General features: G+C 36.4%; 2 protein-coding genes across 5 annotated transcripts in view; one reads left to right on the top strand and one right to left on the bottom strand.

Moving 5' to 3' along the window:
• Nucleotides 1-4,116: 4,116 nt before the first annotated feature.
• cfap157 (cilia and flagella associated protein 157) lies at nt 4,117-18,283 on the bottom strand. Its single transcript, NM_001110168.1, has 8 exons — nt 18,047-18,283; nt 17,284-17,555; nt 16,663-16,816; nt 11,858-12,125; nt 8,774-8,904; nt 8,537-8,687; nt 8,331-8,467; nt 4,117-4,380 (listed from the first exon to the last, which is right to left on the bottom strand). Exons 1-8 carry the CDS (start codon nt 18,199-18,201, stop codon nt 4,233-4,235), a joined length of 1,416 nt encoding a protein of 471 aa, NP_001103638.1. The 5' UTR covers nt 18,202-18,283; the 3' UTR covers nt 4,117-4,232.
• sh2d3cb (SH2 domain containing 3Cb) overlaps nt 17,618-26,503 on the top strand; it is a 34,616-nt gene continuing 25,730 nt past the window's right edge. The window contains 2 exon segments of one of the 4 annotated variants that reach the window (NM_201076.1): nt 17,618-17,839; nt 25,073-25,112. In NM_201076.1, coding sequence (NP_957370.1) covers nt 17,835-17,839; nt 25,073-25,112 — 45 coding nt within the window. In that variant the 5' untranslated portion in view covers nt 17,618-17,834. 4 annotated transcript variants of the gene reach the window in all.

Here is a 26,503-nt window from a genome sequence, read left to right as displayed (position 1 = left end):
GCAAAACTTGTCGCATAAGCTTGTGTTTTCGGTCTTCTGCATTCGCATGCATATAAATGGAAGTCTATAGGGGGTTGCACTGCGGATGCGCCATTCGGTGATGCACCACATAGCGACATGCCATATATTTCTATCAGGGTATGCACTGTGGTGCAGCAAGTAGGCAGCTGTCCGCGCCACCCAGCTTCTACTCAGAACAGAGCGCCATCTGAATAGTTTCATATTAAACAACATGAGCATGTGCGTGTCTGGTGTGCAATACAACTGTCATGTGCGTGCCACATCGCAGCGACCAAAACTGACAAAAGAAGTTAAATAAATAAGTAAAAAAGAAAAGTGATCAAAATGGACTAATGCTAATGGGCTAATCTGATTCAATGATCTATGCTAAGCTAAGCTAAAAGTGCTCCTGTCAGACCCAGAGACTGACTAAATGGATTCAAATATGGTAAAACTCTCGGGGAGTTATGACATGAGCCTATTCTCCGAAAACTGAAGTGTTCTTTTAAAAAACTACGAATGACTGAAAGCATTGTCAAATATTCTGATTCTTATTCGCTCTTAACTCTTATTCTCTCTCATCTTTGCTCCCAACATTAATAACGTATTTATTTTAAGCTCTCCTCTCTGAAGGCTCAAGGTTCAACTTACAACCGGAATAGCCAATAATGTAACATTACAATAATATAAAGATAGTTAGGTCACATTTGATTGGTTGAATATGGATAAACACCCTGTGAATGTAACACACAAATGCTTTGGCACATAAAATGTCTCACACCCTTCTACAATATGGATATTGCAATCTATTATTGAATAACGATAACTTTTTGATTAATATTGCAGCCCTAGCCTTGACCAAAAAGAGTTTGTAAAAATGATTGTGAAATATTTGTTGTTTTGATCAGAATTGTTAGATGAAATGTAAGTTTAAGGTCTTGCAGACAAAGAAAGAAATGCACGTTATAATCAATATTATTATGGTCAATCATTGCCTCTTAAATTCAGCAGACACCAAAGAACTATGATCTCAGTGTTGTGTAAATTAATACACATTCATATCACACATGGACAGCCCTTATATCTGTCTGCCATTCTAAGATTGTTTTTCCTGGCCATTTCAGTGTCTCATTGGAATAAACAATGATGAAAAAACTGCATGTTGTTTATTCATTTTTCTTCAGCCAAAAACCAAATATTATCGAGAGCCGTGGGAGGAAGGTAAAAACACCAAACTACATTACATTAAAGTTGCCATGGGTCATTTCCTACTTTCATTCATTCATTGTCCGCTTAGTCCCTTTTTATTAATCCGGGGATGCGACAGCAGAATGAACCGCCAACTTATCCAGCACGTGTTTTACGCAGCGGATGCCCAGCTGCAACCCATCACTGGGAAACATCCATACACACTCATACACTATTGACAATTTAGCCTACCCAATTCACCTGTACCGCATGTCTTTAGACTGTGGGTGAAACCGGAGCACCCGGAGGAAACCCACGCGAATGCAGGGAGAACATGCAAACTCCACACAGAAACGCCAACTGAGCCGAGGCTCGACCCAGCGACCTTCTTGCTGCGAGGCGAACGTGCTACCCACTGCGCCACTGCGTCGCCCTAATTTATTTTATAAGAGTTCAAATATTATTTTAAGTCATATTAACCATGCAGTATAACATTTTAAATAAAACTTATTGCAATAAAACCAAACAATCACATTTATAACATTTATTGGAGGTCAATGCTGAATATAGTCAAGCATAATCTGCCTTTGACTTGATTTGCTCAGCAAAGTATCTGCATTGTCTGGTGACAGTATGCACATTTAAACAAAATCTGATTGATTTACACCTTTTAATTAAATGTCAGTATGATTTTAACAAAAAAACAAACAAGCAAAAGGGTACAATAAATTTAAATAGACACTCTCTAAACCATCCCCCCTCACTCTCCCTCTCTTCTCAGATGGGATGGTGGAATAAATCGAAGGATCATTCGCTATATTTTAACAAGTATATATCGATAAGTATGGAGTCAGAATAAGTATGTTGTTTTATTTTTACAAAAATATATTTACTGCATCGATTGATAACATTATTTATACGTTTTATGATGATAAATGTTTCTGTAACTTAAATGTAGACTTTTAACATGCATTTAACGTGCTTTTCAAGTAAACAAAATCGCTTTTGTAAATGTCACTTGATAAAAATGGCACATTCAATCTTTGTATCTTAACTAGCAAAGCATATTGTAAAAGCGTCACAGTCTTCTCTGCTTGAATCCCAGGTTTAAACTGAAACATTTTACATTTCAAGAGTTCACACTTAGCTCATGATTTATACATAGCTTGTTTGGCATGCTGTCCCGGGAGAGAGCCCTGAGCTCAAGGGATCCTCGAGCCCAGGGCTCCCCCCCTTTTGCAGGGCGAGTGGAGATTGAGCTCAGGTCTATCTCAAACTCCCCCGCTGCTGAGTCCAAGGCGAACTTCCTGAGAGTAAGACATTATAAAAAAGGTTTAGGCTTGTTTTATCTATAATATAGAGCACATTTGGATGGTGGGAGGAAACCGGGGAACCCGGGGGAAACCCACGCGGACACGGGGAGAACATGCAAACTCCACACAGAAATACCAGATGGCTCAGCGAGGACCCAACACCATTGGTATTCTTGCTGTGAGGCAACAGTGCTAGTCACTGGGCCACCGTGCCGCCCATTCTGGATAAAGGAGGAAGAAGGGGAGGAGGGGGGTTTCTTCCAGACGAAGATAGTTGTAGAAAGGAAATGAGGATATATATAGTGATTTGGGATCCTTCGATTGGAGGATCATAATTAGTTAATGTGGACCAGCTGGGTAAATCATGAGCACATGCTCCTCTCGAAATTAGTTTAAAACTAAACTTCGAGTGGTATTGATTTAGTAATAATTTCAGACATCACTCGATCATACTGAGAATACACATAAAAAAGTCACTTGAATTCTCTTTTGTGTTGCATATAAAGGTTGTAAAAGAAAAATATATGAATGCACTTTTATATATATTATGTGGTCTCAAATGTGGTACACTGTCACCCTGTGGGGGGTAGCTGTTGCTTTTGTTTTTTTCTCTGTCTCTCTCTCTCTCTCTCTCTCCCTCTCTCTCCCTCTCTCTCTCTCTCTCTCTCTCTCTCTCTCTCTCTCGCTCTCTCTCGCTCTTTCTTTCTACCTTGTCTCACCTGTGGGCAATTAAGTGGCTGGAGCATGCTGCAGGAGGGAACAAAGAGAGATTGTGCCAAACTCTAGTGGGTGAAGGCTGCTCCCACCTGGTTCTCCTGCCCCAGACTAGCTCTTGGTGTTGAAAAATTGAGATACTTGTTGTAAAATTACAAATCTTGTTGTTAGTGAACAATAGTGAAATTTAGACTTTAAATTCCCTTTGTTTGTTTAATACTTAATCTTGTTGGTTTTTGTTTAAATGTTTTGGAGCTGTACGGAGGTGGATGTCACTTGTTTGTTTAATACATTTATTTTTTTCTCCTGTTTCTTATAGAATAGGAGCAAGGTAAGATCTTTGTTTTTTTTTTTTTTTTCTTTTGAGAGTTTAGAAAGTTGCTTCCTCAATCAGTTAGATCTTTTGTTTGTTGGTCTGGCATTATTGTTTAGTTATAATTTAGTATGTTTGACCAATGGTTATTTATTATTTGTTAATCTGTAAATAAATAAACTTGTTGTTTTTGCATATTGGATATGGTGTGATTTATTGTTGAAGTGCTGGGACAGGAGAAGAGTGATGATTGTTGGCTGCCTTGCCCTTTAGTTTTTTGTTATTTAGTTATATTTTATAGCATCAAAATTGGCCTCTAATTAATTTTATAATTTGGCTAAATTTAATTTGTTAATTTTTATTTTCTTTTTCCCTTTATGTTAAATTGTTGCATGTTTCCCTGGCCCTAGATAGGGAAGGCATGTAACATTTGTCCCACGTACGTTCGCTTGCTCTAAACATATAATGAATGATACAACAGCGCCACCCTGTGACAAGACATGAAAACAACACAATAACATGTGGAAATTCTAAAGAATATACATGATTTAAAAAAAACAACACCAAATAGGAGAGCTCAGTCATTCCTACTTTCTAAAAGACAAGACTTTATTTAAAGCAATACATTAATGAATGACTTGTATATGTACTGTCATTGTATATGTACCGTCCTGTTGTTGATGTACTGTTGATGTTCGCATCCTCTATGCTTTCTTCTGTAGACTGGTGTAAGCACTCCTAGAGAGATTTCCCATCTTTGTCGATGTGCTGTGTGTTTTGCGAGGAACCAATCCCAGATCTCCCGTCTTATAGTGAGAAAGATGCGGAGAAGTTTTCTGCAGTGCACCTGGTCTGGAGTTAAATCACACTCAGTAGGTTTACAGTGATACATTCTTATTTTAACACAATTAAGACAATACTCTGATTAAGAATAGCGGCTGATGTCATTTTGGAAGTAAACACAAATTGATTTAAAGGGATAGTTTACCCAAGATTGTGTGGAGTTTGTATGTTCTCTCTGCGTTCGCGTGGGTTTCCTCCGGGTGCTCCGGTTTCCCCCCACAGTCCAAAGACATGCGGTACAGGTGAATTGGGTAGGCTAAATTGTCTGTAGTGTTTATGTGTGTATGTGTGGATGTTTCCCAGACATGGGTTGCGGCTTGAAGGGCATCAGCTGCGTAAAAATATGCTGGATAAGTTGGCGGTTCATTCCGCTGTGGCGACCCCGGATTAATAATGGGACTAAGCCAACAAGAAAATGAATGAATGAATGAATTTACCCAAGATGTACATTTTTTTATCATTTGTAGCAAACCTGTTTGAGTTCTTTCTTCTTTTGAACACAAAAGAAGATGTTTTGAAAAATGCTGAAAACCTGTAATGTTTATTTCTATAGCACTTTGACAATGTAGATTGTGTCAAAGCAGCATAACATAGAAGTTCTGGTAAACTGAAAATGTTTCAGTCCAGTTTTCAAGTTCAGTTCTGTTTAGTGTGGTTTCACTGCTGAAAGTCCAAACAGTAAAGATCAAATCTATCGATGCGCAAATCCACAAGTCCCGAACCAAGCAAGCCAGTGGCGACAGCGACGAGGAACAAACCTCACCAATTGATGAAGTGAAGGGGGAAAAAAGCCTTGAAAGAAACCAGGCTCTGTTGGGAACGACAATTTCTTCTCTGGCCAAACTTCATGTGCAGAGCTGCAGTCTAGGCGCGGGAGAACGCTGGACATCCATCGTGGAGAACAGCAGGAGTGAGTAGGTCACCGGCGGATGTTCAGGCTGGCCCACAGGATCAATGCATAGATTCGTTTGTATTGTGGTTAGGAACACGTTCTCCGCTTCTCCATGACCACCACAGCATCAGCTCAGGATACGGCCTGGTCCAGGATTATGAATACCTTTACATAATTTCTTCACAGGTCTTGGATCGCATCATAATTGCTGCATAATCTCTAGGGACCAAGGGGCCATTGACTTCCATAGTAGGAAAAACAAATACTATAAAAGTCAAAGGTTCTAACATTTTTCAAAATAACTTCTTTAGGAAGGAAAGTAACTTATAAAGTTTTGGAACCAATTGAGGGTGAAATAAAAATTGAAAATATTAATTTTTGGGTGAACTATCCCTTTAAGACACGTAGCATGCACCTTGAAGCCAGATTAGCTGTAATGTCAGTCAGTTTAGTATGCACCAATCCTGGGTTTATAAGAAGGCAGCTCAGCTTTATCATTCTTTGTTGTACAGTATCTATGCTCCCTTCCAGTTTAGAGATTACATAAACAAAATTAACCAATCAGCTGTGAGCAAAGTAACATATCATTGAAGTAAAGCCACTCCCCAAAATTCTTTTACTACAAATTAAAGGTCACCATATCTTAAGCAGGTATCAGTAATCCTAATCGTTGACCTTATTCTGAATCAGACAATAATATGATTCTGATTATTTTACAATATTCCATTTAAGCTCTCTTTTTACATATTGTGGTGCTTAAATATATTTTATAAAATATAAAAACATTTTTAAAATAATAAAATCGTCAGTTTTTAGTGGATTATTTATTATAATTATTTTACATGATATCAGAAGGCCTACATTGTCTTAATTCATTAGACATATAGTTGAGTGCAAAATGATTAACCTTCCAGTGAAGATTGTATTCTTATCCAAATATTTCCCAAGTGATTATTTTTAACAGAAGTAAGAAATGTCTGTAATACAGCCCCTATTATGGGTTTTTTGAAAATGACCTTTCATGTAGTGTGTAACACAGCTCTAGTGAAGTGAAATATCCAGCTAAGGCCTAAACCTGAAAGTGCAGTGTACAAAATTATTGATTCATTTATTAAAGAGTTGACTCATTGTGCTTCAAATGAATCATCTTAGTAACGAGTCCTTCGATACGAAACTTAAACACCGCCCAATTGTTTCCCACGCAAACACCGGAAAATTGAAACATGCGGCCCCGCCCACAAACACAGTAACAGATCCCGGTTAAGTCAAGTCATGAAGACGCTGTGCTCAGCTGGATATTACTGAAAGTGTGAGGGGAAAGTGTTATTTTCTCAACCCAAAGATGAAAATGTGAAGAGTCAGTGCTTGAGGTTTATTTTTGCAAAAATACCTCGGCATTATAGCCCAGCCTTGTGCTGTTCCTGTCATTTTTCTGACGAGTGCTTAAGCAATCTACACGCTTACAACAGGGGATTCATCGGCCGTTTGTTAAAGGAAGGATCAGAAAAGACTATTGATGTGTGGGACTTTGTAAGAGCTTGACAGGAACTTTACAGTACACTGTTCATGGATTAGTTTTTTCCTCCATTTCACAAGTGTAAGTGCGATTAAAATGGCTGCCTTGTTTTCTCTAGCTTGCAAATTATGTATTTAATTGTGTTTTGTTACTTATAACCGCTTGTAGTGTATCTGATTAACTCTTTATATTCTCATATCGCGTCTAACGCCACATTGAAAACGCGATGCGTGCTGCTTTGTTTACTTCAAATGCGTTTGTGAGTTTGCGTTCCATTGCTGTTTGTCATTGCTATGGCCACCGTCAGCTTTTCCTACACACGTATGATGGGCAATAGTTCAGCTTTTGCCGCTGTGATGGTTAATACTGATTGTGTCACTGTTTTTACTTTTGTTTAAGAATAGAGCAATATGCTGGTGTTTAACTGCATTGCTTTAGTGCACTCCTGCATTGGGTTCACACAAATACCTGCCAACATTTGTCCCTTATAATCTGGGAAACCAGGGGGTTAGGTTCGGGTTTGAGGTGTCTGAATAACACTGTTGAGAACCGGGTACTGTTTAACTGTTTACTGTGGTGTTAGTAACTACAATAAAGTTGAAGTTTTGGGCAGCCGATGCGATCGGATCCTATCCGCTTGTTAAGTGTGACGCCACGTGAAGCGGCTTCCGGGTCCAAGCGCTCTGTTCAACTGTATGGGGAGACTCATGAAATGGTAATTATAGACAGTTACAAAGCGATTTAATACTTTCAAAAATCACGATCGCAATAAAAGTCATCATAAACGAATAATTTCTCAACTCAAGTGAGTGGCGACTTGGACCCGGAAACAGTATTACATACTTCACCAACACGTCACCACTTAATATGCGGATACAAATGTTGGCGACATGGGGGTTTCACAGACCATACCAAAATGCTGAGGACCTGGTGGGGGAGGGGGTGGTTGAAATTACAGGAGTTTTCCAGGATAAATAACAAAATGGGTGGGTGGCTGGAAATGGGAAATGTGTCTGAAATAATGGAGACTTCTGGGAAAAACAGAAGTGCTAACACATACACTGCACTCTGACTACTTCAATATTGTTGTTAAGCCGTGGTGGGCATTTCACTCTGTCTCACGCTGAATGCTGTTGACCAACAGGCTGTCATCAGTCCAATCAGCGCAGATTAGCTTCGCGCTAAGGAGGGGTTTGGAAACAAATGAATCGCTGAACGAATCATACGGAAGTCGTTGGGCAATTAGGTAACAATAAATGCATATTATAAGACAATAAAAGTGTTTTTTGAACTTGCATGCATATCAGCCTGTTGTTGGAGACCCTCAATGTCAAAATATAACCTGTTTAATGTATAATAGGGGATCTTTAATAAAATATATTTATGTACTATAACATGTAAATATTAAAAGACTTGAAAGGAATATTTTAATAAATCCTAATCATAATATTGTCTTATTCAGAATAAGGTCAACAATTAGATTAGATACGATTAGATTGATACTTAATTGAACGATTAGATACTTTTCATGTCTTTTTTTCAATCTCATACCTGCAAGTCATTAAATCAGTAAGAGCAGGTCCTTTTCCCAAAGCTGCAGCGCCGTCCAGAACAGCCAGCAGCTTCTGCATCATCTGACTTCGTCTGACGGTGACCTTCAGCTCAGAGTCTTCCTCCTCTGGGACGTCCTGTACCCAAACCAGTGTTTACTTCCTCGCCTATGATTAAAATATCAGTATGTATATGTTGAGTCTCACCCTCAAGGCCTCCTTCAAAGCTACAGCTGCTTCTTCCAGAACCGTGTTTATCTGCGCTCTCATTCTGCTTTCCTCCTCAAGCTCTTTCTTTTGTCTCTCGACTTCAGCTTTGGTTTGGTTCAGGTCTTCTGTAACCGCTGCATGTTTCTTTCTGTAATACAGCGGGAGTAACGCTATTAAAATGCACCCTTGGGTGTATTTAAGGACTGTTTTAGCATCAATAAGAAGAAGGTCAACCTGAGATCCTCAATCTCAGTGCAAACCGCAGAGTGAATGTCCAGCAGCTCCTGGTGATCCTGTTTCAGTTTGGTGCATTTCTCCACTTCAGACTGCATTTGCTTGCACTTTTCTGTCAACTGAAGGACCACCTGGAGAAAGACTTTGACTTTATTTTGCTCTAGGATATAGATATATTAAGAAAAGCAGCTTAAAGTTTCTGTGAAATTAAAATAAGACCAATTCCACCGTTATGAATGTGACATTTGAAGTAAAAATTCTAAACATAAACTCACAGAGAAAGTATATGTTAACTTTATTCATTCATTCATTCATTTTCTTTTCGGCTTAGTCACTTGATAAATCTGGGGTCACCACAGTGGAATGAACCGCCAACTTATCCAGCATATGTTTTAAGCAGCAGATGCCCTTCCAGCAGCAACCCATCACTGGGAAACCCGTACACACTCATTCATACACATTCATAAACTATGGACAATTTTGCTTTCCCAATTCACCTGTACCGCATGTCTTTGGACTGTGGGGGAAACCGGAGTACCCGGAGGAAACCCACACGAACGCAGGGAGAACATGCAAACTCCACACAGAAACGCCAACTGGCCCAGCTTTTTTATATTTTAAATGAGGAAAATAGACATGCCTTATAGATGTGACGAAAAAGGCTAGCAAGTTTACAGTATACAACATACTTGTGTAGAAATTACTCTGTGAATTAAACTGCACAGCCCAAAATAAATAATGCTAATCAAAAGGAAAAGAGTTGGCTCTCTGTAGAACAAAAATGATTGTTTACATTTTTGCATTTATGAGGTGAAAGCTTTGTTATGGATGTGACAGATATGAAATTGGCACTGTGTCACATTGAAAGACATTTATGAGTATTTTTAAAGTACTGTACTGTAAAAGTACTGTAAAATGCTTACACAAATAATGTTGGATTGCTTTTCCTATTTCGCTGAAAACTTAATTTTTTTTCATGGCAAGCTTGACATTTGCATGGAATTGCTCATTAGGTGTTTTAGAAGTTAGCATCACTATGTTCGTTTAAAGTTTATCTATCAGCTATTGTGCTATAAAACGGACAAAACTTGCATATAGAAAATATAAATATAAAATCAAACTTCTGCCTAAATCAACCCAGGCTCATTCTGATTATGTACTCCTATGTTCACATATGGAGAGCGCCAAATACATCCCAGGAGGTACATTTTTTTTGCAGATTTTGTTTTTGCAAATCCACCAGAGGCTGCTGGTACGCTTTTTCAGATCTCAAATTTCTCTCACAAGTGGCATTCGTTCTTGCTGTTCTCACATAAATCCCCCAGAGGCTGCTGTCGGCTGACTATCTGCTGACTGACCGACCGACTGACCCACCCTCCCTCTTTCCTAAACCAAACCAATAGTGTTTCAAAAAGCACGGATTGACCTGCCCACTGCCTTCCCTAAACCCAACTGACAGTTTTAAAAAGCAATCTAGAAAAAGGCCTGATTTTTACCATGTTTTCAGATTTTACCACATTTACTTGTTTATTTTATTTTTTAGCATTTGTTTTTGTCTTACCTTCTTTCTAGAACCGTTCTTCACTGGTTTTGATCCCCATTGTCGCGGTCAAATCTGCTCTGCCAGTCAAGTCCGCCGATATATTTGACTAGCTAACCAGACAAACTGGTATAAGTGGGAAAGCCGTCCATACAGAGGTAATCGGTCAGCTGGTAAGTGTGAAAAAGAATGGTGTCATACTGCTCCGTAACACTCATTTTAAAGATGAAATGCAGCCATGCGTCGTTCTGGCTCCATAATTTGCGATCTCCAGAAATGTATATAGGGCTACGTTTTCAGATTAAGCCATAAATGGACAAACATTTTTTGTGACACCACCTCACACTTAAGTTTTTTATAAAATCTTCTGGCCTATCAAATCCTCTATATTGTCCTCTATATGCGTGAGAAGGACGTTGAAATGTACAAAACAGCCTTTGGTGGATTTACGAGAAATGACACATGTGGGACAATGTGTATGGGATCAAATTTCCGCCTAAAGTATTGGAGTCGTGGATTTTAAAAAAATTATACGAGTAAATCCAAAGGTTGACATGACGTGTAAAATAATAATGCCCAAAAGCGAAAACTAAATGCACAATAAGAAACAATGAGGTCGCGTTCCAAAAGATAATGAGCGTAAATCTAAAAAATAAAATTAAAATTTTGCTTATATTTTGAATGTATTGTGTGCTTACGATCTTTCCCCCTTCACTCTTCACTCTTTAGGGTTCCCTAAACCCAGAATGTTCCCACATTCTGCGCTTGCGTTTCCAAAAGATGCAATTCGAGATTCATTTAAATCCCGGGCGGTCTTCATCTTTGGTCCACTAGTCGAGATTAATAGTTGCTCCAGCCAATCAGACGACAGGGGAGTTTACCATAGACACATGTCAGTGATCGTAAGGGATTAATATTGATATTAAATACAGTTATACTGTAACTTTGCAACTTAAATTGCATCTTTTGGAAACCCAGGCGCAGAATGTGGGAACAAGAGCAAAGGGGAAAAGACCGCAAGCACAAAAAACATTCAAATATGATTGGATATTGTCTTTTAATTTTTAATTCACTCTCATTATCTTTCAATAAATGACCTTGTTGTTTCTGACTGTACGTTCAATTTTCGCTTTTGCATGTTATAATTTTACACACGATGACAATCTTTAGATATATGCTTTTTATTTTCTATTTACGACCGCAATACTTTAGGCGGGAATTTGATCTTGTAAATGTGCCCCAGTAACGAATTTGTGATTGTCAAAAATCTACACGTGTCCGCTAGTGAATTTAAGAAAACAAAAACTGAAAAAAGCACACCTAGCCCTGGGTACATATTTCTCAGTTCTCAAAAATGTAGCCCTGGGCACATATCTCCAATGAGTCTGGGTTGGAATAAGTGTTACCAAATTGCAAACAATGTTAAAAATGCAACTCTTACAAAAAACTGCAATATGATATTCAAACAGAGATGGCAATAGTCCGTACTGCACTTTTAAATAAATGCACAAATTTAAAGATTGTATAAAGTTTAAATTGGCAACCTTTTGATTGGCAACACTCTTCTTGGTTATTTCGTGCAGTAGTGGTTCTGTAATGCCGTTCTCTCTTTTGAGTTGCCTTTCTCTTGCTCGTAGGGCATCGTTCTCCTTCAGCAGCTCTTTGGTTTTCTCTGAGAGCTGCTGTAGTTGTGCCGTCACCGAGAGATTCTCCTGCATGGCCCTCAGTGTCGTCTCGGGCATCTTCTCGTCTGAAACCCGGCGAAATTCAGCTGCTACAGTGGCAACATGTTGCAGCATTTCTTTCTTGAGTCTGTAGCAACAAATACGTTCAAATGAATAAAATGAAATATTTTTTTTTTTTAAATATATTTGATTTCACCCAATTATTTGATGTGACTATATAAACCAACAAACCTCATCAGGCATATTTAGAGCAAGAATCAATCCATGTGTCATGATCACCAATGATCAAGCAGTTGCAGGTCGCTGGAGAACTACAATTCGGCCACTGAACCGAACTACAACTCCCAGAACTTTTTGCTCTCATCAGTCCTGCCACAGCTGACAGTCATTTGGAAAGACACGCACATCTAAAACTCATGGTCATTGCTTATTTGGAGTATTTAAACCACTCACTTTTTCATTCACATTGCTGAGTCTTGTTTCCACAATCTTTACAAAGCATTTTTCCCTGTTTGTCTTGCTGTGTTTTGATCCTTGTCTTGCTTACCATTTTGATTATTTGCCGCCTAGCCAGATAATTTGCCTGACTACATATTTTGCAACCCAGGCTCATTCTGAAAATGAACCGCTATATAGATTTTTTTTCCCCAGAGATGGGTTGCGTCTGGAAGGGCATCCGCTGTGTAAAAACTTGCTGGAAAAGTTGGCGGTTCATTCCGCTGTGGCGACCCCGGATTAATAAAGGGACTAAGCTGACAAGAAAATGAATGAATGAATGAATATGGATTTCTGGAGAGCGCCAAATACGTCCCAGGAACTACGTTTTCCGATATCGCGAATCCACCAGAGGCTGCTGTGTATGCTTTTTCAGATCTTAAATTTCTCTCGTGAGTGCCATTCGGGCCTGCTGTTCTTGTGTAAATCCACTAGAGGTCGCTGTTGACTAACTGACCGACTGACTGTCTGACTGACTGTTCGACTGACCCACCCTCCTCTGTCCCTAAACCCAACCAATAGAGTTTTCAAAAGCACCGATTGACCCGCCCACCTTCCTAAATCCAACCGACAGTTTGAAAAGCAATCCAGAAAGAGGAAAGCACTGGCCTGATCCCTTTTTCCAGATTTTTAACACATTCTCAACCTGTTATTTACTTCTTCTTTTGTTTGTTTTTTGGCTTCTGCTTTTGTCTTACCTGCTTTCTGGAACCGTTCTTCGCCAGACTCGAACCCTGTTGTTGTGATCAACACCTTTCTGCCTCCGCCAACGTACATGGCAACCTAAATGGAAAAACTGGTAACAGCAGTAAAGCTGTCCATATGAAGGTAAGAGGTCAGCTGGTAAACGCAAAAAGGAACTGCGTCATACCACCCTCTAGCGTCTGTTTTAAAGATGAAATGCAGCCTTACTTCTAGCTATATAATTCACGATCTCCAGAAATGTATATAGGGCTACGTTTTCAGAAATTCAATCTTTAAATTATCCTTCAAATTACTAGATTTCTTTCATTTGTCAACCAGGAGTTTTTAATAATTTTTAATATTATAAAAATGTGTATGGTTAATCACTTATAATTTTATATATATTCTATTTAAAGTACAGAATAAGTATGTTTGTTTTATTTTTTCATTAAATGACAATGAAACATTATTTAATTTAACCAATGTTATTAGAAACATTAAAGTAGACATTTAGGATACCTCTTATGTCTATAAAATCCTTTTTATGCATTTAATTTGATAATGAGAGATCTTATCTTTCACTTAAATAAGGTTAACTTAAAAGATAAAATGTTTTTTTGTTGTTGTTAACTGCACATATATAAATACATATTTAAATAAAATATTGTGTTCATCAATATTACATTTAATAAATTGAATTATTGTATTATTTAGTTTAACATTTTTTTAACAAGCATAACTAAATCCTTTAACAAAAGCATTGGTCATTGTTAGTTTGTGTCAGTTAAAGCGTCCACTATTGTAGCATTCATGTATTCATTTTTCTTCAGCTTAGTCCCTTATTTATCAAGGGTCACCACAGCGGAATGAACCACCAACTATCCCAGCATATGTCTTACGTGGCGCATGACTGGGATACACCCATACACTCTCATTCACACACACACTCATACACTACGGCTGTTTTTGTGTACCTAATTAACCTAAAGTGCATGTCTTTGGGGGAAATCGGAGCACCTAGAAAAAATCCACGCCAACACGGGGAGAACATGCAAACTCCACACAGAAATGCTAACTGGTCCAGCCTGGACTCGAATCAGTGACCTTCTTGCTGTGAGGCAACAGTGATAACCACTGAGCCACCGTGTAACATTACTCTAATTTTGTTGACACATTAGTTAAAACACAGTTTAAATTATCCATGTTACATTTTCCAAACTAATAGTACCAGTAAATTATGCTTAAGTACATGCAATAACCCTTAAAACATACTCTAATCTTAGCACATGCTGTTATTCAAATTACTCACCACTTAAATGTGCAATTACACTGTAATGTGCAATTATAAAACAAGTGTAACCATTTTCGACTGTTTATTACAGAAATGTCCACATATTTTAAACTATAAACAACGAGAACCTCTTTTTGAATGCAGCACTATACATATATACCAAGCAGCAGATCCACTTGTTTACTGAACAACTGCCTCTTTGTAAAGCCTTACATTGCAGCCATTCATTGAAAAGGATCATAAATGGAAACTGTCTCCCGTTTGACATGTATGTAATTTATAAAGTCCTGGGTTGAATAATCGACTATATTTTTGTATATGAAAACATCTCCCAAAGCTTTGATATCTGATCCATTTACATTTGCGGATTTAGCAGGTGCTTTTATTTAAAGTGACTTACAAGTTAGGATAAAAAAAGCACTTCAAATCATACAGTAAACCCTCTCTCTCTCTCTCTCTCTCTCTCTCTCTCTCTCTCTCTCTCTCTCTCTCTCTATATATATATATATATATATATATATATATATATATATATATATATATATATATATATATATGTACTCACCGGCCACTTTATTAGGTACACCTTATTATTACTAGGTTAGACACACTTTTGCCTTCAGAACTGCCCTAATCCTTCGTGACATACATTCAACAAGGTACTGGAAATATTCCTCAGAGATTTTGGTCTGCATTGACATGATAGCATCACGCAGTCGTTGCAGATTTGTCGGCTGCACATCCATAATGTGAATCTCCTGTTTCACCACATTCCAAAGGTGCTCTAGTTAGTTAGTTAATTTCTTTAGCACATTTTTTGCAACACAACGTTGCCCAAAGTGCTGAACACAATCAATACTAAATTAAAACAAAACCTACATCACATACATAACAATTAAAACATAAGGCAAACCCCTCAACATTAAAAAGGCTCAGATGCTAAAGAACAAAGATGGAGTTTCAAATGCTTTTTAAAAACAGATAGAGTTAGAGCGTGTCTAATGGGGTGGAAGCCCGGTCCAGAGTTTTGGTGCGATATTAGCAAAAGCTCAATCCCCACTTCGTTTACACTGGGACCTTGGTACAGAAAGAATAAACTGATCAGAAGACCTTAGTGACCTACCAGGATTATACACATGTAGGAGATCGGATAAGTAAGGTAGTGCCAGATCATTTAAGGATTTAAAAACAACAATTAATAGTTTAAAATCAATCAGCCAGCTCAGAGAGGAAAGAAATGGGGATATGTGCTCACACTTGCAAATCCCTGTCAGAAGTCTCGCAGCTGCATTTTGTACTAATTGCAATCTATTCAGGGCATTTTGACTAATACCCACATATAGAGAATTTCAATAGTCAAGTCTTCCCAAAATAAAAGCATGGATCACCTTCTCAAGGTCATTAAAAGAGAGAAATGATTTCACTTTTGCCACAAGTCGTGGATGGTTTTTGACCACAGCCAGGTCTTAGCCTCCACCTGGCTCTTTCGATTGAGTTCTGGTGAATATGGAGGCCATTTGTGTACAGTGAACTGTCATGTTCAAGAAACCAGTCTGAGATGATTAGCGCTTTATAACTTGGTGCGTTATCCTGTTGGAAGTAGCCATGAGAAGATGAGTGCACAGTGGTCAAAAAGGGATGGATATGGTCAGCAACAATACTCAGGTAGGCTCTGGCGTTGACACGATGCTCAATTGGTACTAATAGGCCCAAAGTGTGCCAAGAAAATATCCCCCACACCATTACACCACCACCAGCAGTCTGAACTGTTGATACAGGGCAGGATGGATCCATTCTTTTTTATGTTGTTGATGCCAAATCCTGACCCTACCATCCGAATGTCGCAGCAGAAATCGAGACTCATCAGACCAGACAACGTTTTTTCAATCTTCAAAATCACTTAAATCACCTTTCTTCCCCATTCTGAGGCTCAGTTTGAACTGCAGCAGATCGTCGTGACCATGTCCACATGCCTGAATGCATTGAGTTGCTGCCATGTGATTGGCTGATTAGAAATTTGCGTTAACAAGCAGTTGGACAGGTGTACCTAAAAGTGGCGACGACTAAAGTTACTAAATGTACAAGTCTAATCCATGCATATGGAGCAAAAGTGTGTCCTACAAGTGGTTTGTCCAGCCCACTGACCTGTGCGGAAAACACCAAGAATTGCAGTATGCGGTGTGAACATGCTCACCTGTCATTGTCCAGTACAGCTTTTTTCTCCAGATTATAGATTTCAGCTTGATGATCCTCTTTTTGCTTTCGAAGTTGCTCTTCCAAAGACCTGCGTTCAGCTATAAGCGTCTCTCTCTGTGTAGAAAACTCCTCCAAAGATGCTAGTTTACCAGCTGAACACAAAAAGGTAAACACATTTTAATGAGCAATCTGAAAATTCGATCTGTCATTTTGAATTATAATAATCGCTTAAAAGATTTTAGTTCACCCCAAAATGAAAATTCTATCATCATTTACTTATCCTTAACTTGTCTCAAACTTTTTTTAGTTCCCTTTTTTTATTGAACACAAAAGAAGATATTTTGAAAATTGCCAGAAATCAGTAGCTGTTGACTTTCATAGTATTTGTTTTTCCTACAATGAATGTTTAGTGTCTATTTCCAACATTCTTCAAAATATCTTTTGTGTTCGACAGAAAAAAAAAAGAAACTGAAATGTTTGGAACAACTTCATGATGGGTAAATATATGAGTATATTTAATTTTTTCATCTCTTTAATGTCAACTGATATGCTTTACTTTCATTCACTGTTTATATTGTACTGTATATTTGCAGATATGTAACTGTGTACAATCTTGTACCAAGTGTCATATTCTCAGATGTGTATTTTTCCTTATTTTCCTGGAGTTCACGTCTAAGCAGGCTCAGCTGTGACTCAAAGGACTCTCTCTCCGCCTCTTGGGCTTGCTGGTGTCTTGATAATGTTTCCGCCAGATCATTCAGCTTATCCTCTTTCTTAGCCAATGTGCGTTTCAGGAACAGAACGATGTCTTTCTTCTCTTTCTCCACATTATTGATCTTAGAGGACAAGTCCTTTTCTTGAACCTCCAATTCATCACATTTAAGCTGGTATCTATGAGGAAAAAAGACAAGCCCACGATTCTTATATTAGGCAAGTGTTTCCTGTTGAGGCTGTGATGACATATTTGGTGAAGTATGTTAATTATTAACACGAGATATAATCCAAAGTCTATTTCATATTAGTTTCCGCAAAGACACCGATATGAGCTACAAATAACCTAAATACTGTTTTGCTTAATTCTAATTTTCTGATTTAATAATGATAGCATAGCTTTTATTAAAAAAAATTTATATATACCGAAACTTCATTCAAGTTTGTCAAATCGACATCATGAGGTGAGTGTTTTCTAGAAAATTTACCCATTGCTTTTGGTTAACTACTATGGTAGGATATATGTGCAAATGCGTTTTGTTTATGGGCAGTTTTGCTTTCAGATATTGAACAATCTTGACAATCTCTGAGTAAAAACTATTATATAATATGAACAACCAGGTAACATGAACAACCAGTGGTTATGATAACTTGCTAGATTAGACTCCCACCTTTCCAGTCGCTCCTCCAAGTCGCGTATCTGAGCTTGATAAAACTTCTTGTCACTCTCCGTTAATTCTTCGGCGTTTTTCTGCTCTGTCTCCTCCATACCTCCCGTTTTAATTGCTTGATCTCGGTTCTTTTTTCCATTCTTTTTGGGAGGCATTAGACTTTCGTGCACTTTAAACGACACAGTGTGAGAAGTAAAAACTTTGGACAACGCAATTGTTTCTTGTTGCCATGGATGTGTGTTTGGGCGCTGTGTCACTCGCTGCGCAGAGACGTGCGCGAGAGTTTGCTTTTTCACAGACTTGAACTTATTAAGTTTAACTTAATAAATTGATAAAATGCTGTATGCTAAAGTCATTAGGCTAATGCATCCGACGACTTTTTAACCATGCTCCAGATTTCGGAAAGAAATACGCAAAATGGGCTAACATATGTTGGAACAAGCTTTATGGTAAATATATTTGTTTATGCACACAGCTTTTCTTTTTAATATTTAATTCGTTTGCAGACCCGTAGCCAGCCTGGTGAAAGGGGAAGTTCTCTTTTTCTCAAACAGTGGACCTCTTTGTACTTATTCGACTTATTTTTTATTAAATTATGACATTTATACTGCATTTTAGTGGTATTTTAAGCACCATTTCAGCTGGATTACTTGTCGGATAGTCACCATAACCACATTTTTTAATGATTTATAATAAAGAAATATAAATTAAAAACATACTTTTTCATATACGAATGTAATACATCATATATCATACATCATATATCATTAGATACAAATATGAATCTGTTAAAGTTTTAAATTATGAACTTGCCATCTTGTCATTTATTAGGCAAATAACAAACTATCAAGAAAATTCAACTTTTCAGAATTTGGCCCTTTTATTAATAAAAATGTAAACGTAATAATAATAGTAATTATGTAGATCTTTAAAATTTGTCTAGCCTCTCCTTTAAAAGGTACATTTGGAAATCCATGGATAACAACAACAATGGCCAAATTAGAATTCAAATTCATTTTTTTATGGGCGGCTTTAAGGGCCAAGATTTAGAACAAAAAATCTTTCCTTCATTTAAAACAATACAGTAGTGAAAGTTGAAGTCACTTACGTCAGATTGTCTGTTTTCTTGCACAGCTGGTTGTTGGACTCATGAAAAACTATTGTTTGCAATGCATTGACCAAAACTGATTAGCTAAAGTCACACCAAATTGACAGCCAACAGAGGATTCTGTTTGGTCTTAATGATTTTTTCAATGGGTTATTTTCACCAATTTTGATGGCATAGCAGTCAAAATAGGACAGTATGTAGGACAGATTCTGGACCTGTGTAAGTAAAGGTTCTTCTGAACCGCTCGAACCCCCATTGGCTAGGGGCCTGGTTTGTATCAGAGATGTAATTAAAGAACTAGTCTTCTTTTTCTACATGCTCACTCTTAAAAAGAAATGTTAAAAGGGATTCCATTTAGTAACCTTTCTGTTTTTACAAAGAAATTTCTGTTTCTTTTCTATATATTATTCTTTAATTAAACAAACATAAGTTATATATTATATATATTATATATATATATATATATATATATATATATATATATATATATATATATATATATATATATATATATATATATATATATATATATACATACAACAGTTCTGTCTGGTTCTCGAATCTGATTGGCTGATAGACGTGATATATATAGGTAATATCAGCACCCTTACATCCTCTTTACCCTTTGTGTATTACTCTGCCCACATACAGCCAGCAAAAAGCAGACACTACAGATCTAAAGTTTAAAAGATGCTTGCTCAGATGTCCTCTTCACATTAAGGATAATCATTATTATTTTAATAAATGTTCATTTACCCAACCCAATTATTTTTGTAGCATCACTCTAAAAATAAAACTGACTAAAACTTTTTTTCAGCAACGTTTTTTGTCTGTAATTTGTCATATTCCTAGAGGGCAGAACAGTTTAATAATTTAAATCTTGTTCCACTGAAGATGTCAAATTTAATCATAGTTAAAGGTTCATCATAAAGCCACTGATGCCAAAGGACGTTTATTTTGATAGAACCTTTTTTTAACCATGTAAATTATGAATAAAAAATTAGAGGCCTTGTAAATCCTCCCATTCCCACCCACCCAGAGAAATACAATAAAACATTTGAACCAATCAGACCCTTTGTCTATTACCTTACGTGTTCCTCAGAGCTGTTAGTACCCAATAATATATATCCATGCGAAAGACAAGATAAAACTGTTTTATAAAATGCATTATGACCACAAACATTTTTTTTTTTTTTTTAAGAAATTGTGTTTGGAAATTTTACTTTCAAGTTAATACAAATATATAAATAAACTCCACTTTTTTTTAATTGCAGTAATGCTATATATATATATATATATATATATATATATATATATATATATATATATATATATATATATATATATATATATATATATATGTATATATATATATATATATATATATATATATATATATATATATATATATAATTTTATTTATTTATTTGTTTTTTTATTTTTTTTAGAAATCTTTATTTACGCTAAACAAATCAGTCATTGAATGATGTTCATATTGACTGAACAGGTCAGGTGACTGCAGTTTGCTAAGACCAGTTAAAACTGCATTTTGAAAGCCTCATGACTCATTTTCATATCCTCAGAATTAATTACCTAAGAAATTACTCAGATATTGCATTGCTTCTGTCTGCAATGACCTAATTTGTCCTTCAAGATCTCTCCTTTAAAGAACAGGTCACCCAAAACTGAAAATCTGTCATTGTTTACTGACTTCCATACCATTTGTTTATCCTACTATGAAGTGTACATATATAAAATACATATTACTAATACATAATACAAATACATATATCTAACATTCTTCAAAATATTTTATTTTGTGGTCAACAGAAAGAGGGATCTCACTTTAGGTTGAATAGTGACTATATTTTCATATCCTGATTAACATATACCTTCAACAAGACTATTCCAACTATCCACTGCAACCGAACATTTATGACAAATTCAAGACAACAAATATTTGCATGTTGTTTTATATTATTTTAATAAGTTAATCAGGTCTAAACTACATTTATTTAAGTTATACAAAGTTTAGCTTAATATTTTAGTCAGTATGAATGATGTAATTGATATGACTAGAAAATATTATTGGATTCAACTAAAAAAATGAATCTTTTACAGTGTATATTTGAGTTGTGACAAGACATGGTTATAAAGTAAATACGATTTTGGGTAATACCATTTTAATATCTCAAAATCAAATTAACTTTGCTTTACAAAAGATACAAGTTCAACCATATAAAAACGCTCTATTTTCAGGCCGAGCCACTCAGAGACTGACACAATAAAACAATGACCTGAATGACAGCACTGGCTTCATTTTAGTATTGCCGAACTGTCCAACCAAACGCTTTTGGCTTACAATAACAGGCATTTTGCGAGTATGATGAAGTTGCCAAGTTTTTGAGGGGGAGGGGGAGAAAAATACAGAAAGAAACGACGTCATTATGAGATACTGCAACATTGTAGCTGAGAACAACACGCTGCGTGAAGAAAAAATAGTTCGTGTGAAATACAAACTGCCTCAAACCGCAGAAAGTCTCGTGAGGAGCTTGTAGTTAATGTCAGCTGAGGTTATTTAAACCACATTCAAATATGGGATTAAAGTGTCATTCTTTAGCAATAAGCACCACACTTTGCGCTGAGGTGAGATTTAAAGAAAAGAATGTCATGGAACTGCTTCTATTTCTGGAATAGATACACTGTAACTACAGTAAACCGATAATGGCGGGGTTAGATAGTCAGTCTTTTTGAACTGCTTGTGGAACTGCTTCTATTTTTGGAACGGATATATTGTAACTACAGTTAACCGTTACTGGGTTAAATTGTCGGTCTTTGAGTCATAGAGATAGATGTAGCTTGTTTATGGTTGTCTGAGAGAAGAGAAGAGAGGATTGGGGAGGGAAGTTTCAGTCTGCTTATTATGTAACTGCTGTTTGGAAATGTGTTTTCGCGCTCCGCTTTTTGAGTTCGGACATTCTTGCAGTTCCATTTGGGATTCCGTTAATTTCCGTAGTTTTGTGAGAACAGATCACGGAGGAAAACAGCAGCAGCGTGCGCATTGCTATTATCCTGTCATCATTCGCATGTCGTAGTATTTGCGGAGGGATTTACTGATAAGTAAGTAAAAAAGTACATGAGAGAATCTGAGGAGAATCTCTTTCTGGTAGGAGTTTTATTTTTGTATTTTTGAAAGTTAGTTTTGGAGACGTCTTTTTTTTTTTGTATGTAAGCAAATTATGGCATATTTGTCTTACTTCTGTGTTCTACCTAAAGCAAAATGTTTATTTTCGTTAGGATTTCACAGAGGAAAACTGAATTGGGGCTCATCCTCATCCTTTCAAATATCTCATGTAGTTTTTGTGGAGGGATTTTTTGTGCTGAAGTGAAGTGATGTGATTTCTAGAGTAAAAACTACTTTTTGTCATTTGTTTTTTGGTTGGAGGTTATTATAATTTGGGTAAAGTTGGTTTTATATTCGCACATTCGGTTTTTTTTTTTTTTTTTTTTTTTTTTTTGACCAGTGACAACTTGTGACATGCTACTTTAAATATTGGGGCTGAACTCACATGCAAGTATGTCTTAAAAACAACATTAGCACAATTTAATTGCCTGTGAACACTGTTGTACTTTGATAGTCATTGGCTGCTAATATGATTTTCCTATTTGAAATTTCCAAAGAATACTTTTCTGAAGTTATATTGGGTAGGTGAAAGTCCAAAGGTGCGAATATAAAACCTATTTTATTTTCAACTTTTAAAGTTGTTTAAAAGTTGTCTAAGTAATATGGGAAATAAAATACAAATGTTGTTATCCAGTAAAAATATTATATACATTGTATAAAATGAACAACATACATGATATATTTTCTTACTTTATGCATAAATATCACAACATTTAATTTCATTTATGTTTGAAAAAACAGAAACAAAACATTTTATGTAGTAGACTTTTAAATGTAACCTGAAATCTGCGTTTCTAAACCACTGTTTAGTTTTTTTGTCCAGTAAAAAATCAGTTTAATAAACAACATTGATAAAAAAATTAAATGTTTGTATTTTAAGCATAAATTTCACTAGTTAGAATAATAACGACAACCATAGGAAGCCAAAATATATTTATTGTATTAGATTTTTAAAAATCACCTAAAATTTGCGTTTATTATCCAGTTTTGTTGTTTTACAGTACTATACTGTTTATATGACAACAGATGTTTTTATTGTTACATTTTATTTGATTTGTGCTTGAAACAAAAAAAGAACAAACATTTTTTAATGCATTATAAGTATGTTTATTTATTTGTTGGAAAAAACGGGGAAAATACTAAGTAGAAAAACAACAATTATTACTGATATGCGTATTATTATGTCTCACTATTGTGTTGTACCTTAAGCAAAATATTTAATTTTAGTATTGATTTCACAGAGGAAAATTCAATTGGTGGTCATCCTCATCCTATCATATATTTCATGTCGTAGTATTTGTTGAGGGATTTTTGTGCTGAAAGTGAAGTGATGTGATTTCTAGAGTAAAAATTACTTTTTGGTAATCTGTTTTTAGTCGAAGGTTAGTATAAGGTTATAGTTATAGTATAAAAGTTGTCTGAGCATTATTTAAAATAAATTTTAGGGAAAAAGTGTCTCTGATATATTTTTCAGTTTTATAGCCTACAGAACAAATGCCATTATTCAGTAAAAATATATAAATTGTGTTTAATAAACAACATGAGTAATATTTATTTTCTTTTTTTAAGCATAAATATTACAACATTTGATTACATTAATGTTTGAAAGCAAACAACTCCTGTAGACATTTAAATGTAGCCTGAAATCTGTCTTAACCACTGTCTAATTTTTCTTATTTTGAGCATACATTTCACTAGTTCATAGATGTACAGTATGTTGAAAATAACAACAACAAAAATGGGATGACAAAATATATATTCAATGTACACATTTTTTTGAACAACATTGATAATAAATGCCATTTTTTCTTATTTTAAACATAAATTTCACTATTTAAAATAATAACAACAAATATGGGATGACAAAAAAATTTATTCAATGTATTAGATTTTTAAAAATGACCTGAAATTAGCTTTTTTTTAATCAGTTTTGTTGTTTTTACAGTACTATACTGGATTTATATGACAACATTTTTTTTTAATATAACATTTAATTCAATTTCTGCTTGAAACAAAAACAAAGGATAACAAACATTTTCTGAATAAAAAAGCATTTTACGTTCAGGCTAACATTTGTTTATTAAATATCAGTTATATTCACCTGAGAAAAAAAAAACTAAAGATTAAAAACTTTTAACTTTTACGGATAAATCTTATTAAAAGAAGTGACATTTTTGCTTTAAATAAAATTTTTTTAAAAAAGACTATTCATTATCCATAACACCATTTATATACACACAACAAAGCACTGGTCACTGTGTCTGCCTGTGAACACCGTGTGCAAAAGAATGTGTTTTTATGTGCTGCATTTTTCAGCCCAGAAGGCTACGTTCTGTACAGAGCGTTAAATATTTGATTGTGAAACCGTGAGAGGGAACCGGTGTTGTAATGTCTAAGATATTCAGGCTGTCTGGCACGGAGGCCTTTTGTTTGGGAATGGACACAGCAGGCCGTTACTGGGTGTTTGTGCTCCAGCAGTTAATTTACTGCACTGTGTAACGGCATCCTCGTATACACAGAGGATATAGTGGTCATGGGAAAGAGCAGCATGCGTTTTGCCTGTGACAGTTTCCTGCATTGATGCCACCTGCTTGTCATAATCTAATGTGAAGTTACGCTCATGAATTAATGTTTCCACTACGAAACAAACACATTAGTCATTCCTCAGTCAGTAGCTCATTTCGACATTGGTTACTTCAGTAATCTAATTTGATCACTGTTTCTGCTTTCACAGGCATTCGGGTTCCATGGAAAACAGTGACGTTTATGTAAAGGTAGGCAATAGTTTGTGATACATGTAATATATTAACTTTGAAAAGTTTCAGGGTGACATTGTAAAGCTTATGCTTTCGGTTTTCAGTTGTGTGATGGAAATTCTATCATCCTTTTCTTAATGTGATCCCAATGGGCATCTTAATGTCAAAACAGCATAAAAAAAAACAACTCAGGCTGATTATGGATACACGCCCCTGCATAAATTTTTGGAGAGAGCAAAATACTTCCCAGGAGGTACATTTTTTGCTGTTTTTGATTTTGCAAATACACCAGAGGTCGCTGTGTACACTTTTTGAGATCTCAAATTTCTCTCGCGAGTGCCATTCCCGCCTGCCCTTTTCACTTAAATCCACCAGAGGCCGCTGTCGAGTGACTGACCGATTTACTCTCCCACCTCCTTCCCTAAACCCAATCGATAGTGTTTTCAAAAGCACCGATTGATCCGCCCTCAAACTTCCCTAAACCCAACTTGCAACTGCTTGCAGTCAACTTCTCTCTGTGTCTCAAGTTCGCTGACGTATGTGGCGAGCCACTGGGCAAACTAGTAACAGTGGAAAAGTTGTCCACACGAAGGTAAGCGGTCAGCTGCAAGGGCAAAAAGAAACAGAAGCCGGTAGCGGCTTCATTGCACCTTGTATAGTTCATTTTAAAGACAAAATGCAGCCATGCGCAGATTTGGCTACAAAATTTGCTCCCTCCAGAAATGTATACAGGGCTCAGTATTCACAATGAGCCTGTGTTGCGAACAACATGCCAAAAATGCTTATTGATTTGATGTCAATTGCCCACCTTGATGTGAAAATGGCATCAAATTGACGTCTAACATTTGCACCAAAAAGAACATCAAAAACTGATTACGAGACTGTTGTGTTTTTTACGATAATGTCAGATGTCAATTTGATGTGATTTTAACATCAAGATAGTTTACATTCATTGTACGGATACAAAAGCAGTGTAAATTTGTAATTGAAGCTTCAGATTAATAAATGCTTATATAACAATATTCTATTGAATCGTTATTTTGGTAGTCAAAAGGGCATTGTTTTGTGTATGCTAAATGGACATCAAGATATCAATCTGATGTCTTTTGACTTCAAGGTACCCACTGGGATTTTATTTAAAATATTTCATCTGGGAAACTTAACCCATGTGCACTGTTCAAATTTCAACCCGGGCTCATTGTGGAAACGTAGCCCCGCGGACGTTTCTGCGGACCGCGATTTACGTCCCGGGAGGTACGTATTCGAGCGTTTTTTTTGCTTTCGCGGATCCGCGAGAGGCTGCTGTGCTAATTTTTTAGCTTCCCGGGCGCCTCTCGGGAGCGTGCGGCGTTCGCACCCACGCCGTTCTCGCGCGAAAAGCCGCCGGATCGGGAAAAAAAAAAAAACAA

This window comes from Danio rerio, chromosome 5 (genome assembly GCF_049306965.1).
Source record: "Danio rerio strain Tuebingen ecotype United States chromosome 5, GRCz12tu, whole genome shotgun sequence".
In the NCBI taxonomy this organism is placed as follows: domain Eukaryota; kingdom Metazoa; phylum Chordata; class Actinopteri; order Cypriniformes; family Danionidae; genus Danio; species Danio rerio.
Note: the sequence above shows the minus strand (reverse complement) of the source record. Positions and strands in the feature narration are given on the sequence as shown.

Bases quoted from the DNA above. Each gene is read 5' to 3' on its own strand.
- cfap157 (NM_001110168.1), bottom strand. From the start codon at position 18,201: ATGCCTCCCAAAAAGAATGGAAAAAAGAACCGAGATCAAGCAATTAAA. The intron at 16,817-17,283 runs GTACAAGATTGT...TTTTGTGTTCAG, and splicing joins ATCTGAGAATATGACACTTG to CTGGTAAACTAGCATCTTTG. The intron at 4,381-8,330 runs GTATGAGATTGA...ATTTAACTCCAG, and splicing joins ACTGATTTAATGACTTGCAG to ACCAGGTGCACTGCAGAAAA.